The following is a 17,294-nucleotide window of genomic DNA, read 5'->3' as shown; positions in this document are numbered from 1 at the left end:
AGCCCATTAAAATGAAACTGAACAGTGACTCATCAAACTGCAAGAATTAAAGATTCAAAAATGACCTTATGGGTCACTTGGCCTGTCTGCTTCAGAAGCCAGTGCAGTCACACCACACAGCCTCTCCTTCCGGGCCTTGCTTTGCTGAGTTTCAAGTGCTCCAGGTGATGGGACTCCCACCGTTTCCCTTCAGTGCAGTTCTGCCTCCAACATCACAGACCACATACTGGTCAGAGCTAATGGGGATGTAGCAGGCCAGACCTTGTATTCCAGAAATAAACCACTGCATCTCTAGCTTGCAGCCTGGTAATGCATTAGCTTTAAGGGTATTTTTAGAATTATGGGACTTGAGCTGGTCCCATCAAAATAAGATTGTCCTGAGGATGACAAGGGCAGATTGGGGGTCAGTAGTGAATGTACTCAGGGTTGGTGTGTGAAGAGATGCCACTTAAGTTCTGGGACACTCTCTGGCTTATACTGCATACAGTTCTGGTCACCCCATCTCAGAAAAGATCCTTTAAAACTAAAAAGGGGATGGAGAAAGGAAGCAAAGGTGATCAGGGTTGTAAAATAGCTGAAAAGATTAAGACTCCCTAGCTCAGACAAGAGGTGGCTGAGGGTATGTGAGATAGAGGTCTATGAAATCGTGAGTGATATGGAAGAAATGAAGGGGGAAGCTGTTATTTACTCTCTCATAATACAGGTGGTAAATTAAAAATTAAAAAAGGGAAGTACTTTTTATACAATAAATAACCCGCGGAACTCATTGCCATAAGATATCATAGAGACCAGTAGCATAACTGGGCTCCAAAATGGAATAGATGGATTTACTGATCATAGTTCTACCAGGTGCTATTGAATATTACTGTCAGGCATGGTACCTCAACCTCAGGACATCCCTAAGCCCATGACTGCTTGTGACTAGAAGAATATAATAGGATAGATTACTCTACATGTGTTTCTTATACTCTTCCTCTAAAGCATCTGCTATAGTATGGTCAGAACCAAGATACTGGGTCTGCTGGGCCTGGCCAGCATGGCTTTTCTGTTCTTGTACTCAGCCTCAGGTAGGAGGGAAGGGGCTGTTAATTGGAGAGGACATGGGCTGGGTCAGCGTGTGAGGACTGGAGATTGCTGTATAGCATTATAGCCACACCTGAAGAGTGGTTCAGGAGCTATGATGCAGCTGATCAACTCTTTCCTTGACTTTAGGTTCTTCTCCTGATTGTGAAGCAGATCTTCCCAGACTTTGAGTTCATGTGGCTGGTGGAAGAAGCTAAGAAGAATTTGCCTCTAGAGCTAGACTTCCTCAACGAGGGCAGGAATGCTGAACAGGTGGCTCACATGCTCAAACATTTTGACTTCCTGAAGGTAGGAAGCTGCAGGCATGTCCACATGTGACCGTGTGTGTGTGTATGCATGTATGGGTAGGAACGAGCAATGGCACAGCAGCTTCATGGGGGAGGATGATGATCTGCAGAAAAATATCTCATGTGGTAAAGTGAATATAATACCAATGGTGGTACTGAATCAGTAGCCCTGGAAGCAAAAACGCTCTTTTTTTTCCCCTGAGATCAGGGACAGTCTAAGCCAGCATGCTCAACCTCCAGCCTGTAGACCAAATATGGCCTGTGGGGCCCCCCAGTGGTCAGGAAATGTGGTGGTGGGGGGGAGTGTTAGTTAATACTGCCATAACTTCCTGCTGCCAAAATCTCAAGCCCCGCATGGTGGGTTGGAGCCAGACCATGACACTCTCCCAGCATGGTCAGGTTGGGGCCAGGCCACACCCCCTCTCCTCTGCTCGGCCAGGTTAGGGCCAGTCCATGCCCTTTTCCTCCTGTGGGGCACACCCCCTTCTACCTGCATAGGGCTGGCACTTTTCCTCCTGCCCTCCTGTGGGGTTGGGCTATGCCTTCTCCCCCTGTGGAGCTGGTTCACTGCTGTGTTGGGGCCAGTGCAAGCCCCCTTTTCCCACACGGCTGGGTCAAGTTTGGGCTGCCCTGCCGCACTCTGGGCAGCTGGATGGGGCTTTGCTGTACCTGCCCTGAGCACTGGATTGGGTCTACTGGCTGGATCTGGCCCACAGAGGTACTAGGCACAGCCTGTTTGGCCTGCTGGCCAAAAGGTTGAGCACCACTAGTCTAGGTCTATGCATTTGCCTCATCTGTGACCTGGAGAAAAGAGGTGGAGTGAAAAAGAAGTTTAGTCTCCATGTGCTATCTAGTCCTAGGCCTCTGCTGAGACTGTTCAGGGACTGAGCTGAAACCCACCTCCCTGTCCACCCTGACTCCTTTCTATACTGTAAGCCACTCGCCAGCTGGCAGAAAATAACAGCTTTCTGGCAGGGTCACCCTCTGCTAGATCAGAACTAGTAGTGTGAGGATACTTGGCTTGCTATCCTGTTGTTTGTTATTTCTCCAACTCAGCTGTTACACAGTTAGCCGAGTCAGAGAGAGGGATTCCATCAGGTCCTTGCATTGCCATGAGGTGTGTGCATTAGCCATTAGCTGCTGAGTGGCCAGGTGGCTTCTTTTCTGGGTTTCCTCAGAAGCAAGAGGAGGAAATGGCGATAAAGCAGAAGAGCTGGACTGAAGCTAATGAAGTCAGCCATATTCAGTGAGGGAGCTCATACATATCATGGTAGGAGGAAGGGCATTTTCTCTGAAACCTCTGCATACAAATACCCTCTTCACCTGATACATAGACATGTAAAACTTGTATGTGTGAGCATCCAACGGCAAATGCACAGCTTCCCTGTGCACCCAGCCAGGTCACCTTATATAAAGATGGACAAACATACACATACTTCTCCCCCAACACTGACGTGCTTATCCATATACACCCTAGTTCTCTCCAACACATCACTATATAGGTACTCTAGACACATGCATGGGGCTCTTTCAGTGAAATACTTCTGGATATGAACTAGTTTCCTGTGGACCCACTAAGCCATGCACACAGATGTGCATACCCCTCCCATCACAAACACACTAAGTTGCATGCAATCACTGACACGCAAATACATTTACGTACACACCAGTGCTACAGACAAATGCACTTGCACTTGGTTACAGACATGCATAAGGATGCACACATTGGCATGATGCTTTCACCCCCTATTTGTACAAAAATCCTAAGGTGAAAATAATGGATATCTGAGGCCATATGATTTTTCATCAGATTTCATAAATCTTGTCTCCTTTCTGCCTCCTCCTGGCCAGTGTTATGGTCACTTATCTTTCAGCTTTGGTCATGGAATAGTCCTTTGGAACTCAATGGCACCATGGGCCAGCCCTTCCGTAAATACAAACAGTTATGACCCACCTGACTATCAGGACAGCAGGAGGCCAAAGGCTGATGAATCTGCTGAGTGGTTGCTTATCAAAAGAGATGCACCTTGGAGAGCTGTGTCCGTTGCTGCTGTAACCAGGATACTGTGAAGTAAATCCCCATGGAGACAGCCAATCACGTCCTTGCTGGGTTAAAGAGCTGTCATGATATCGATATGTGTAACAATAACAAATGGCTTTGAGATGGCTAAATAATGGATCCTCCTGTCTGACCTGCCAATTCTGAGACGTGTTCATCACCCCAAAGGCAACAGAAGAATTGGGCTTCTATATCATTAATTTTCCTAAACATGCAGCAAAGCTGGGAAGTGGATTTTGTGCTGTGAACCCAGTTGAGCTTTTAAAACCAGAGATAAATTGTTTCCATGCACTGACATTACAGCCAAACATCTGTGAGTAATTAAAAATTCGCCAAAGAATTTGACTCTTGGCTAGGGAGTTGTCTCTGAGTGCTTGTACAGGGCTTAATAAGCCCTAAAACCTGCCCCTGTAAATCCTGAGATGGGGATGAATGTCAGGGCCAGGTTGAAGTGATCTAAGGCTACTGGGATCAGTGGGTTTAGGAGCTGATGGGCAGAGGCTGGGGAGAACGTTGTGGGGTCTGTTAGTTTTGGAGTCTGTGTGGAGGGGCTCTGGGTCTTTTAATCTCCTGTCAAGTTTCAAAATAATAAAAATCCAGATGGACTCAGGGATGGGGAGTGGATTGAGAGTAACTGCACTTGCCTTTCCTAGTGGACTATACAGGTAGCATGAAACATATAGGGAGTGGTTGTACAGTAGGATGCAGGGGCATTAGAATTGCACTGGGCAGAGGTCCTGTCCTAGGATAGCAGGCACATTATAGGACCAGATCAAGGGACTTCATAAGAATGTTGGGCCTAGGGTTAGAATAACAGGAAGCTGTGGGTCATAATAGAGAGGTATCTGTTGCTGTGAGGGAGGTGAGAACTGCATTTGCAGTGGGTTCCTCGTGAGGGCTGAAGTACTTCTACTGCATGTTGCCCCTCAGGAACTGAAGTTACGAAACAAGTGCAGCCTTCTTAGGAACTGTGCTGAGCCACAGTGGCAGGGCTAGTTCCCTTGACCACAGTCATATGAGTGACCTAGGAATTCTTTCCTCTCCCAGGCTCTGAATTCAGGGCCCTTGCTTTGCAATAGGGGAGTTGGTGAGTCCACCGCATATGATACAGCAAACACCTTGGGACAGCTAAGGAGGCTACTGCTTATCTTTGCTACCAAGGGGTTCTGTAATGTGAACTTCTTCCTAAAAGGATCACTAGCAGATCTAGTACCTGTGGGAGTTTCAGCCTGCAAATAATTTGGGAGAAGCACTAGCTGGTAGTTTTTTGAAAGGAAGGATACACTAGTTTAAGACTCCTTATTTGCTGAGTCACTGACTCACCATATAAAACTGGGGCCAGTTATTCAGCTTCCTTGTAAATCACTCAAACTGATTTGCTGCAGAATGAACAGAAAGCGCGTTGGTATTTTACACTTGTAGGAGTGTCACATTTGTAACAAGATACTTAAGGGTCTCCCAGGGTTTCTGTGACAAACCCCTTATTTGTGATGCTTGATTTTACTCCCTGTTCAGTTGCTGATGGCCGTGTGAGCGGCTTGTCAGCCTGGATACATTTGTGTTCCAGACAGCGCTGCTGAGATACAAATTATGATGTGATTATTTATCATATGCGGAGCTGTGCAAGTCTGCGTTATGGCCAACCAAAAAGAGGCTTGGTTCCTGCTTGAGTTAACTGACCAGGTGACTTAGTGAAGTGCAGTAGGTAATGTGACCAGCTTTTGAGAGGGTCTGAGAATTTAACAATGCCCATTAACATCAGTGGATGTTGGCACCTTGTAGCTTTGGGTGTTAAATGTGGACTTGAGCAGATGCTGCTAAGAGCATTCTGTATGTCCTAAGGTGCCTGGTACTGTATCTCTATGCATGGCTTCTGCCCAGGTTGTCACTGTTCCATGTAGGGAATGGCTGCCTTCAGTACTTTTCACCAGTGATAAAGGTAGCTAAAGCAGCTAAGGAAAGGCAGCCATGTGGGTGGATTTGGTGGCCTCCCTTGTTTTGAGCAGGAAGAAAATACAGGCTCCTTTTTACCTCTGCTGGGAAATTCCTTTGTCTCTTTTTCTGCATCAAGGGTGTCGAAGATATAATCTGTGAGCTGGCTATGGCCCATGAAGCCCTATCATCCAGCCTGAAGTGCTGCCCCAGGAGTTGACCCACTTGCCACACATGGCATGTGCCAGACCAGCCCCATGTGCAGGGTTCTGGACATGTACCACACGTGGCACTAATTCCAGCTGACTCAGGGCACACACTATATGCGTTGCCCACCACACCTGGTATGGGACACACGAAGTATACGGTGCCTGCCCCAGCTGGTTCAGGACCTGTACTGCATGTGATATCCCCTGGCCAATCCAGGGCAAGCTTCGTGTGCATTTTAAGTCCTGGGCTCATTGGAATGGGCACTATGTAAGTCCCAGACTGGCCTCACATGGGTGTGTGTTCAGTGCAGTCCCAGACTGGCCAGAGTGAGCACTGCATGTGCTAGATCCAGCCCACAGGGCCAGCTATACACTGTCCATCTGACCCATGGACTGGTCCTGTGGCACTCATTTGGCCTATGGCACCAGGTTAAGTTTGACACTCCTGTCTTGCATGGTGCATGCCACCCCCACTCTCTGCCATCATCCATTGGTTTGGCCTAACATTCCTTTTTGTCCTATGACAGGTCCCCAGGATCTTCTGGGAGTTGTCGACAAGGCGTGTCCTCTTCATGGAATTCATGGAAGGTGGGCAGGTGAATGATAGGGCCTACATGGAGAGGAATGGCATTGATGTTAATGAGGTAACATCTTCCTACCCATCTCTCAAGTTGGGCACTGAGGGTGTTGTAGAGAGATGGGAATGGTGATGATAATAGACATTGTGGCACTAAGGTTGCTAGTTCATGAAAAGCCAAAAATGATGTCACACACACCCATACACATAAATAGAACATCTGCAGCGATGCCTCTAAAACAGAAAGACAACAGATGGAAGGAGGGGTCAGGAAGGTTATCTTCAGCTCGTGTATCCTGCAGGATGTTGAGGTGCACGGATTGAGCAAAGGGAGTTCACATCTCCAGTACTTGGGGTGGTCTGCTGTAGGAAGCAGGACTGATCAGAATGCTCAGATGCTAAATGGACTCTTAGTTTTTTCCATGATTGTAGTTCCTTTTATTGTGGAAACAGTCTCAGCTCTGGACATTTTGTAGCCACCTCTCTCTTTCCTTTGTGTTTTGTCAGGATTTTAGCTGTGTGCTTTAGGAAAGTGTCACTTTAGATCTAAAATCCCAACATTACTGGGAGTTTCACTTCCATCCCTAACAAGATCCTAGAGTCCCTATGTGGTGAGAAGTAAAACAGAGATTATAACTGACTCTGGTTATTAATTAATTTGAAAAAATCATAATGTCAACCTCAGTTTGCTGACCCACATTCCAGCTATGGAGCTTATATTCTGCTTTCCTTAAGCTCCTGCCCTGTCCCTCTCTGTAGTTGCTATTGGGTATTGTTTTCCTTTGTTTTCTTTTCTAAATCGGTATGTAATGTTTCTGTACTCAGTCAGACAGCAGGAATATTTCATTCCAGAGGTGACTGCATTTCACTGGTGGTTGAGTAATTCCTGTGTGGGGTATAAAGCTGGTCATCAGCAATCCCTCAGCTCAAGCATGATCCCTACCATGGCTCATTGATGGGCCTTGAGGTTACTTAAGAGTCCAATCCTTGAGTCCCAGATCCATCTGCGAAGTTGCAGGTGTTTCCACAGGGGAAAGTAGGCCATCCAGGAGGGTAAGTGGGAGGGCCCAAAGCCCTGCCAGTGAGCCCTAGGGAAGGTAGTCCCATCAGTAGCCAGACTACCGGTGGCACAATGCGGATGGGCACATGCTGCACCCCGAGGGTCCCCTCAGTCTGAGGCTTCCACCTCTGGCACCTCAGAGGTGTCTACCCAGATGAAACCCATGGTTCCAGGCTCCATGCAGATGGAGCCTCTGGCTCTTGGCTGCAGGGGCTGCCTGGCACGTTTCCAGGCACATGCGACCGGGAGCATGGCCACCTCCCCTTGTGAGATTTGCTCTACTTTGGAGTCTCTAGGGCACCAGATAGAGGAGCTCAAGGCCGCAGTCCAGAGATTACATGCCATCAGGGATGACAAGCGGGAGATAGACTCCTACTGCCAGGCCCTTCACCCCCTGGAGTCTGAGGGTAGACCAAGGTCACCTTCCAGGATAAGGGAGGACTTGGGGATCTCCCATACTGTCCAGCCAGGGGGTTGGACCAAGGTGGTCAATAGCCCCAAGGCCCGCTGTACCAAGGTCCCCTCCCCTCTGGAGCTTTGCAACAGATATGAACCTCTTGCAGCCCCAGTAGACCCTGCAGAGCTGCCAGCTGCCGCAGACATTGCAGGCTTACTCACAGCTACCATCCCTGCTCTCCCTAAAGCCACTTGTAGAGTGGTTGTTGTGGGAGACTCCCTCCTGAGGGGGACTGAGGGCGCAATCTGCTGCCCCAATCCCTTAGTTCGGGAGGTCTGCACTTTCTGGGAGCCTGTATCCGGGATGTAGCTGAGAGGATCCCAAAACTCATCCGGCTCACCAACCACTACCCTATGCTTCTTATCCATGTGGGCATGAATGACATGGCTCTGAGCAATCCCAACCGGGTCATGAAGTGCTACAGGGCTTTGGGAGTGGGGCTTAAGGGGTTGGGTGTTTTCCTTGATCCTCCCGGTTTTGGGCTGTGGGCTGAGGAGGAAGAGGAGGTTTGAGGTAGTTAACCAAAGACTGTGGCGCTGGTGTCATCGTGAAGGCTTCAGCTTCCACAATCGTAGTCTGCTCTTTGGTTTGATAGAGGCAGTGGTCTGCTGGGAAGAGATTGTCTCCACCTCACTGCGCTGGGGAGGAGGCTCTTCTCAGTCAGACTGGCTGACCTGCTTGACCAGGCTTTAAACTAAGCCCGCCAGGGGATGGGGGGACTACTGCCACAGCAAGCCCACTGGGCAACTTGCAAATCCAGCAGGTTAAGGCACTTAAGGGAACCCACCTCTACCCCAGCCCCAGAACGATGTGTAGGGAAGGCAAGGGCCCCCAATGGGACACTTGCATTACTGCACTCCAATGCCAGGAGCTTGGGGAATAAACAGGAGGAACTGGTCCTCCTGCTAAACAAGAATGACTATGATCTCATAGGGATAACAGAGACCTGGTGGGGCTTCACCTATGACTAGGCCACAGGTATAGACGGCTATACCTTGTACAGGAGAGATCATGTGGACAAAAGGGGTGGGGGTGTAGCTTTCTGTGTCAAGGAAAGCTACACGTCCCTGGAAACTGATATTGGCACCCAGGGTGGACTGCTGGAGACCCTCTGGGTTAAAATCCATGGTGAATGTGGCACAGGGGACACAATAGTGGGAGTCTACTACAGACCTCCTAGCCAGGATCAACAGCTTGACCAGGAATTTGCCAGAGAACTGGCTGAGGCTGCACACTCCCGGTGCATGGTTGTCATGGGAGACTTCAACTACCCAGACATCTCGTGGGAAGAGTACTTGGCCAAATGTGAACAGACGCAAAGCTTCCTCGTGTGTGGATGAGCTCCATTTGACTCAAGAAGTCTATGGACCAACAAGAGGCAAAGCGGTGCTCGACCTGGTATTGACAATGGGGGATGACTTAATCAGCGACCTAAAGGTCAAAGGGAAGTTAGGAGACAGTGACCATGAGCTGATCACCTTCACCATCCGTTGTAAAGCTGGCAAGTCAGTCAGCAATGCAGAAGTCCTTGACTTCAGAAAAGCTGACTTTGATAAGCTCAGGAGCCTTGACCTGATGGGGAGGGGAATTCAGGTTGAGTGGTTGCTCCTCAAAGGAGCGATCCTGGAAGCACAAACAATGTTTATTCCGTCTTGGAGGAAAGGCAGCAAAAGGGCACAGCAGCCCCCTTGGCTCTGCAGGGAACTAGTGGACCCTCCTGTGTTTTTAAAAAGAAAGGCCTCTCAAAAATGGAAGACTGGATCCACCTCAAAGGAGTTTTCTGCACTGGTCTGGACCTGGTGGGAGCGAACCGGGAAAGCCAAGGCTGCAACTGAACTCCAGCTGGCTCCACGTATCAAGGACAATAAAAAGTCCTTTTTTAGATATGTGGGGAGCTGGAGGAAAAGCAAGGGTAACGTTGCATCCCTGGTAAACCATATGGGACAATTGACAACTGACGCCCAGGAAAAAGCCAACCTGCTTAATGGGTTTTTCGCATTGGTTTTTCACCAGCCCCAAAGGATGGCCCTGCTCAATACAGTATGGGATGGCCAGGGTGAGGGAGAATTGTTACCCTTCATCAATGTAGACCATGTGAAGGAACACCTTGAGAGGCTGGACACCTTCAAGTCATCTGGCCCAGACAGTTTACACCCCAGGGTACTTAAGGAGCTTGCAGGCACCATAGCTCAGCCACTGGCATGGATTTTTGAGAACTTATGGCGCTCAGGTGAAGTTCCCAAAGATTGGAAGAAGGCCAATGTGGTGCCTATCTTCAAGAAAGGGAGTGTAACAGGGGGGCTTCTCGGGGCCAGTCTACCAATGCCCCGCCCACCTGTTTCTGGGCCAACTACCCACCTTCTCGCCTGCCATGCCTTGATGATAATCTAATTAAGTTGTTAATTAGGTGAGAGGCTGCCCATTTCTTGCCCCAATGCCAGGGGGTGCTATCTGCAACTCTGTTCCTCCCCTACACTACAGCCCAAGCCTCACAGATGGCATCCATGGATGTTAATCTCACCAGCCCCACACTGGGCCCCAGAATCCTCAAATCAGGACCCCTCTAAGATCTCTCCATTCAGTCAGCCTACCCTGCCCTCATTCAGGGCTGCCTCGCTCCCTGAAACTATTTTCCCTCTCATGTGTGGTCCCTCTGGGACTTTTGGCCACATAGGCCCTGGCCTCGCCTCCAAGGCCAGTTGGAATCCCAGGCCTTCAGCTTCGGGTGTCCCTCGCGGTGCACCCCTGGCCCTTTTGACTGTCCTGGTCCTGGCCCCAGCATTGTCCAGTTGAGGGTACTCTAAGTCAGGCCTCTGTGCCTCCAGCCCACTCTGTCTTGGGTCTGCCCTCTTGTCCCTATTAGGGGTAACCCACCCGGTTGTGGGAACTAGGGTTATTAAGGCGCCCTGACCCACCTTTCACGGGGGTGGTAACTGGCCTGGCATTTCCTGGGGGCTCCCACGCCACTGAGAGCCCCACCAGGCCACCCACTCCTGGCAGGGTGCAGTTTTAGGTCGTGCCCAGGACCAGGAGCCTCCTAGCCATCCCCTACAGCTCCTGCCCTTACCTCCAAAATGTTGCATGCAGCCTTGTGGCCTGCCAGCAGCAAATTGTTCTGTTTATATAGGCGGCCAGAGATCTAAAATGGCCACTGCAATCAAACACCTGCTGGCTGCTTGACTGAGCTCTTAAAGTGGCAGGCACCCACAATGCCCTGCCACAGGAAGGAAAGCAGATCCGGGGAACTACAGGCCCATCAGCCTGACCTCTATCCCGGGGAAGATCTTGGAAAAAATTATCAAAGAGACCATTCTTGACAAACTGGCTGAAGGACAGCTGGCACGGGTGTGTTGTGGGTAGGTCTTGCCTGACCAATCTCATCTCCTCCTACAACCAGGTGACATCACCTGGACAAGGGAGAAGAGATTGACATCATATATGTTGTTTTTAAAAAAGCCTTTGATCTGGTATCCCGTGATCATCTCATAGAAAAACTGGCCAACTGTGGCCTTGGCTACATCACAGTCTGATGGCTGGGGAATTGGCTCTGTGGTCGGACCCAGAGAGTGGTCAATCATCGTGGTGCGCTGTGACCAGTGGGGTCCCCCAAGGCTCTGTCCTTGGGCTGTACTCTTTAACATCTTCATTAATTACATGGACATTGGTATCAGAAGCAGACTGGCCAAGTTCGCCGATGATGCCGAACTTTGGGGTAAAGCATCCACACCCGAGGACAAGAGGGTGATCCAGGCCGACCTTGACAGGCTTAGAAAATGGGTGGGCAAAAACCTGATGGCATTCAAAACCTTGGGAAGAAAAACCCGCAGCATACTTATAGGCTCAGCAGTGCTACGCTTGTTAGCACCATGGCTGAAAGAGACTTGGGGGTCATGATTGACCACAAGATGAATATGAGCCACCAATGTGATGTTGCAGCTGGTAAAGCAAGCAGCACTCTGGCTTGCATTCATAGATGCTTCTCAAGCAAATCCCAGGATGTCATCCTCCTGCTGCACTCGGCCTTGGTGAGGCTGAGTGCACCAAGACTACAGCATCCAATTCTGGGCTCCACAATTTAAAAAGGATGTGGAGAAGCTCAAGAGAGTCCAGAGGAGAGCCACGTGCATGATCAGAGGTCAGGAAAACAGACCTTATGACGAGAGGCTGAGAGCCTTGGGACTGTTCATCCTGGAAAAGTGCAGGCTCAGGGGGGACCTGGTGGCTGCCTATAACTATATAAGGGGTCTACATCAGGGGAACACCTGTTAACCAGAGCGCCCCAAGGGATGATAAGGTCAAATGGTCACAAACTCCTCCTAGACCGTTTCAGGCTGGACGTAAAAAAGAACTTCTGTACTGTCCGAGTACAGAAGTACAGGCCCCCAACGCCTGGAACAGACTGCTGCCAGAGGTGATGCAAACACCTACTCTGGACCCCTTTAAGAGACATTTGTATGTTTATCTTGCTGGGATCCTGTGACCCCAGCTGACTTCCTGCCCCTGGGACAGGGGCTGGACTTGATGATCTTCCGAGGTCCCTTCCAGCCCTAATGTCTATGAAATCTATAAACTGGGATATCCCTCCTTTTCCTTCCTCTGCTTTCTCCTCTCTCCTTTGAGGGCAGTTGGTAAAGCACTTTGGATTTGTCAGGGTTGAAAGAGTCTGTAGGAAAGAAAGACATTACCCCTTGCAGGAGCTGAGACCAGGCTTGGGGGAAAGTTTTTGAATCATTGAACAATGTGTTAACCCTCCCCTCCCAATCAGTGAGTGTTGATTGAGTCTGTGCTGCCTGCCTTTTCCCCTGTGCGCTATTGATGAGCCTCAAAGCACCACTTGGTTGACTAGCTATCAAAGAACTACGGCATAAAATCAATTGTACTTAATCCGTCCACCTGCCTGACTCTGAAGTCTGGATGCTTCCTCCCCCTCCTCCCTTTTTATCCATGGCAGAGTTCACACAGCGTCAATTAAAGACGTTCCAAAGAACTAGCACGGGAAGGGACCTGTGAGCTTGTCAGCCCACTTCAGGTGAAGATGTTGACTGTGTCCTCACAGCTGCCACCAGATCTCATACACTCTGAATATAGAAAATGTGTCAATTTTTCAGTAAAACCTTTGGCACATGGGGGCCAGCACTTTTGTGTCCTTGACCTTCTTCCTTAGCTGATCTGTAAATTTCCTCTTCCTCTACTTCTGGGCCCATCAGGAATCAGTGGTGATCTTCCCAAGGTCCCTTGGGCAGTGAGGCAGGCAGCTGCCACCACTTCTTTTGGAATTAAGTCAGGGAAGTGCTGGGATTAAAACCAAGTGGACTTTTTCACTGCAAATAGAGGCAGTGCTGTGGTGAGCAAGCCAGAAGCCAAGGCCAAGTGTAGAGGTCATTGTATTTTCCCAGCAAGACATCTAGTCAGGCTGCCATTGTTATTCAAGGGGCTTTTTTACCCAGATTCTCACCAGCAGGTGGCAGTATGGCCCCTCTCTTGCACTTTCCTTTCCTCTCCCCCTCCCTGCTCCCCTCCAACCCTGGTGCACACATTTGTTAGTCAGCTGAGACGGTGGAACCTCATGAGTAACACTCGCATCAGAGCTGCAGTTCAAGCCCTTGGGCTTGCTGCACGTATTTGGGTCACTAGGTTGGTTGAAGCCTGCTCCCCCACCTCTGAACAATCAGGGAGGGCTGAAAGAGTCCGCCACTGCAGGTCACCTGCCTGCTTCCCTTCAGCTCTCCCCAGTGGGGACTGTGCAGCCTGGTATCCATCATTTGCATAATCGCACTTGGCCACTACCACCCTTCAAAATAGAGCAGCCAGCTGTAGTCACGGAAACGTAATTAGGAAACATTTCAGTGTGATTAACTCTGAGATCCATCCTTGCCTGTCCTACCCATTGTGCGAGCCACGGTGGGTGCCTGCTCCTCAGCACCTGGGCTGCTGTGCAGTGAATTCTTTCTAGAGCAGTGGTTTCCAAACTCCCTAAAATCACCGAACCCTTTCATATCACTTCTGCTGCTGCAGAACACATACCCCTGGCTCCCGAAGCCACGTAAGCTGACACGGAGCCAGGTGATCTGGCTTGGCAATAGCAGAGCACCGCCTTCCAGCCTGCTCCAGCATTGCCCCGAGTCTCTTTGCAGAGCCCCAGGGACTGTCGCAGGAGCCCAGGGTTCCACGGGGCACAGTTTAAACACACTCTTCTGAGAGGGCTTTGTGCTGGGGAGAAGTGGCACATGGGCAGTGCTGGAGACCGAAGGCCTCCCTGTGCTCTCCTCCTCTGAGAAGTGCAGGATGAGTAATTGGAGGGAAGGATTTCTCCCAGCTCCTGTGAGGTAGCTCCCTCCTGGCATGTGGTCCATTCAGCCTTTGCCATCCCTGTTAAGGCTGGTGATTTCAGGGTCTAACTGTATGTGTGAGGTTTATGATGTGTAATAAGAGCCTAATTTTTAAAGGTCTTTTGGCCCCTAACTCTGGCCCCAAGAGCTTGTCTGAGACACAGCTATTCATTTCACACGGAGGTTGCAGGACAGCTAACAGATAAAATGGTTTTGACCCAAGTCTGACATGATCAAATACTTTAAAAGCTACAACTTTTAAAACCTGAAGTGACAGGCACCTTAGACACACCTCAGACTGAGAGGGGGCAGAAAACTGTGCATCCTATTGCTCCTTGATCCTCCTTCCCCAGTGCACCCTGTTTCTTGGCTCTGTCCTGAGGTGGTATTGGGATTCGTGACGTAGAAGGCTTTGTATTTCATGCCTGACTCTCTAATCCAGCCACTTGGTACCATTTTTTAAGAACTGGAGTCTAATGCTTCCCTCTACTTATTGTGGGAGTCCTGGTATGCTAGCAGGCCAGCACATATATCTTCTTGCTGAAGAGAAGAGAAAAGAGAGTGACCTAGCAGCATTTGGGAAACATAGATTTTCATGCGAGTTGTGGGTATAGCCCGTAGAAATATACAACTGTCTACCTCACTAGCTGCTCCCAGACAAGGCCTAAGCAGCCATGACAAATACAGCTGGATCACACTATCAGCCCACTAGGACCTGAGACCAGCTCATTCCATTAGTGAGTTTGAACTTACACACACAGCCAATCATGGCAATAAATTAAAAGCAGCATGAGCTGCCTTCTCTCTTCCTTTGAGGAGTTGTCTTATGCAGATTCCTTCCTCCTAGAACTGGGTCTTTGCTCCATGGCTGATGGTAAGAGAACATCAAGGAACGCTGTCCAAGTTTTGGGGAGTTTGGATTGGTTGGGTTGGTCTGGGACTGAGAAACAGGGTTCAAGAGTGGAATTTGCATCCAGATTAGGAGCTAAGTTTCCTCAAAGACCTAAGGCAGAGAGTTCCCCTCAGGTTCGGAAAGTCCAGATGGTTTGTGTAGGGGCCAGATGCTTCTAAAGTTCAGATGCTTCCTAATTTTCCTTCTCACTGCTTGGGACTGCACAACTGTCTGAAAAAGCCCAGGGGACAAGTGTTCTAGTGCGTTCTCCGGGACTGCTTCCTTCCAGTCAAGCTGGAGTCTCAACGAATGCAGGTTTTCCTGGTGTTCTTTTGGGACAAGGGTGTGACAGGATAATTTAAAGAGCAAGCTTCCCAGACTTTTTCTAAGTCACAGAAGCTTTTGGCTGGAGGAAGGGCTTCTGTTGGAGACTTGCTTGAAAAGTCCATTTTGGTGCTCATTGCATCCTTCCCTATTTAGGCCACTGGGGGAGCTGCATTGCCACATCTTGGCATTCAGGTTCCATGTTGCAGTGGAACCTCAGAGTGGGCTGATTTGGAGCCAGCCCCAAAATATCATGAATCCTGTTAAAAAAATGGAAAACATTGCCATAAAGAACAAAAATGAACAAAAACAGAAACAAACAAAAATTAAAACTTAAAACCAAACCAAACAAAAAGATGGCGTCTCAGAAGACTCTGTCACTGCAGGTTACAAAATCACAAGGCCATTGTCAGCCTGTCTGGCATCGACAGTTACTGAAGCTCTGTGCCTGGATTTGGTGTTGGTGTTGGTGTTGGCTGGGTAAATGTCTGCAGATACCTCTGAGCTGCTCAGTTACACATCTGAAGGGTTTTATTTTTTTTTAAAATCAGCTACTATGGATTGTCAGCAAAATAACAGTATGGATCTTGGAGTGCAAAACCTGGAAGAATTATGTGGTGGAGAATACAACCTTTAATATCAGGAGATCTGACTTTCAACAAGAGGCATTGATCCCATAGAAACTTTGTCTGTTCTTCTATCTGCCTAATCTGTCTTTCTGTCTAATAATATCTATATCACTCATCACCACACCATATCTGTAACATTTTTAGCTGTGTGGGGGAAAAGCTTTCACTAAGAAGGATTTCTCTTATGTAGCAATGCAGCCTTGAAAAGTAAGCTGAGCCTTTCTCCTCTAAATGGAAAGGATCCCTGAGGTGAAAACTCCCTTCAAACCAGGTTACTGACATTTACTTAATGCTGTCTGTAGCAGGATTATCATTAAAGCTGCCCAAAAGCACATTAATCTCTCTGGATCCGTCCGAGCGCTGGACTGTAATGGCATTTAATCAGGGAAGGCTTTGATTTCTAAAGACAAGTGCAAACACTGAAATATCTGCCCGTGGAACAGTTACTTATTCATGTGCGAGTGTAGCTTAGGATGTGAATGCAACTGGGATTTGGATGATAGGAGTAAAGCACAGGGAGAATGGTTGGTTGCAAGGGAAGGAGCTTGCTGTGAATTATGAAGCCAGGGTAGTTGTGCTAGGATTAAAAGTGGGATCATTTGGAAACGGAACTGTTCCTGTGTCAGGACATCAGGGTGTTTGCAGCCTGGGATGGAGCAAACATGTATCCAAGGCACTTTGAAGCTGTTTATAGCATGTTTGGTGCAGGAAGATAGAGGAGAACAGAAATGTTTAAAGCAAGTTATTTTATAGACCCCCACAATTAAAGAGATGTCCCCCTAAATACAACTATTCTTATGTGAAATCTTTCGTTTGGACCCACCCTGTTTATGCTAGTGGAAGTTCTGTCCCCATCTCCCCGGAGACCTCTTGGTCAGCAGATTGTGTGAACGATGGATGTTTTAAATGGGCAGGAAGCTCACAGTGTGTGCTATAATGGAAATAACTAGCTAGCACAGCTCAAAAGCTCAACTGCAGATTCCATTGAGATAGCTGTGGCTTGTAGTTTGTACTGTGTCAATTAATTACATAAGCCATAGTTTCTAGGGTTGGAAGGGACCTGAGTAGATCATGTAGTCCGACCCCCCTGCCATGGCAGGAAATAGTACTGGGGTCAAATGACCCCAGCAAGGTGTTCATCTAACCTCCTCTTAAGAACCCCCAGGGTAGGAGCCTGCACCACTTCTCTTGGAAGTTGGTTCTGGATCCTAGCTGACCTGACCGTGAAGTAGCGCATCCTGATATCTAGCCTAAACCTACCCTCTGCCAGCTTGTGACCGTTATTCCTGGTCACTCCTGGCGGTGCTCGGGGGAACAGTGACTCCCCCGATTCCTGCTGATCCCCCCTGACTAGTTTATAACAGGCCACAAGATCCCCCCTCAGCCTTCTCTTTTGAAGGCTGAACAGGTTCAGGTCCTGTAGCCTCTCCTCATAGGGCCTGCCCTGCTGTCCCCT

The 17,294-nt window shown here is 48.9% G+C and overlaps 1 protein-coding gene across 12 annotated transcripts in view; it reads left to right on the top strand.

Annotated features, from left to right (window-relative positions):
* The window catches only part of ADCK1 (aarF domain containing kinase 1), a 141,572-nt gene that overhangs the window by 104,297 nt on the left and 19,981 nt on the right, over nucleotides 1-17,294 (top strand). For all 12 annotated transcript variants that reach the window (XM_019518719.1, XM_019518717.1, XM_019518718.1 and 9 more), the window contains 2 exons: nucleotides 1,213-1,371; nucleotides 6,098-6,214. In XM_019518719.1, coding sequence (XP_019374264.1) covers nucleotides 1,213-1,371; nucleotides 6,098-6,214 — 276 coding nt within the window. The remainder of the gene's footprint in view (nucleotides 1-1,212; nucleotides 1,372-6,097; nucleotides 6,215-17,294) is intronic.

The sequence above is a fragment of the Gavialis gangeticus genome, unplaced genomic scaffold (assembly GCF_001723915.1).
Source record: "Gavialis gangeticus isolate Ggan-Ray unplaced genomic scaffold, GavGan_comp1, whole genome shotgun sequence".
Taxonomy (NCBI): Eukaryota; Metazoa; Chordata; order Crocodylia; family Gavialidae; genus Gavialis; species Gavialis gangeticus.
Note: the sequence above shows the minus strand (reverse complement) of the source record. Positions and strands in the feature narration are given on the sequence as shown.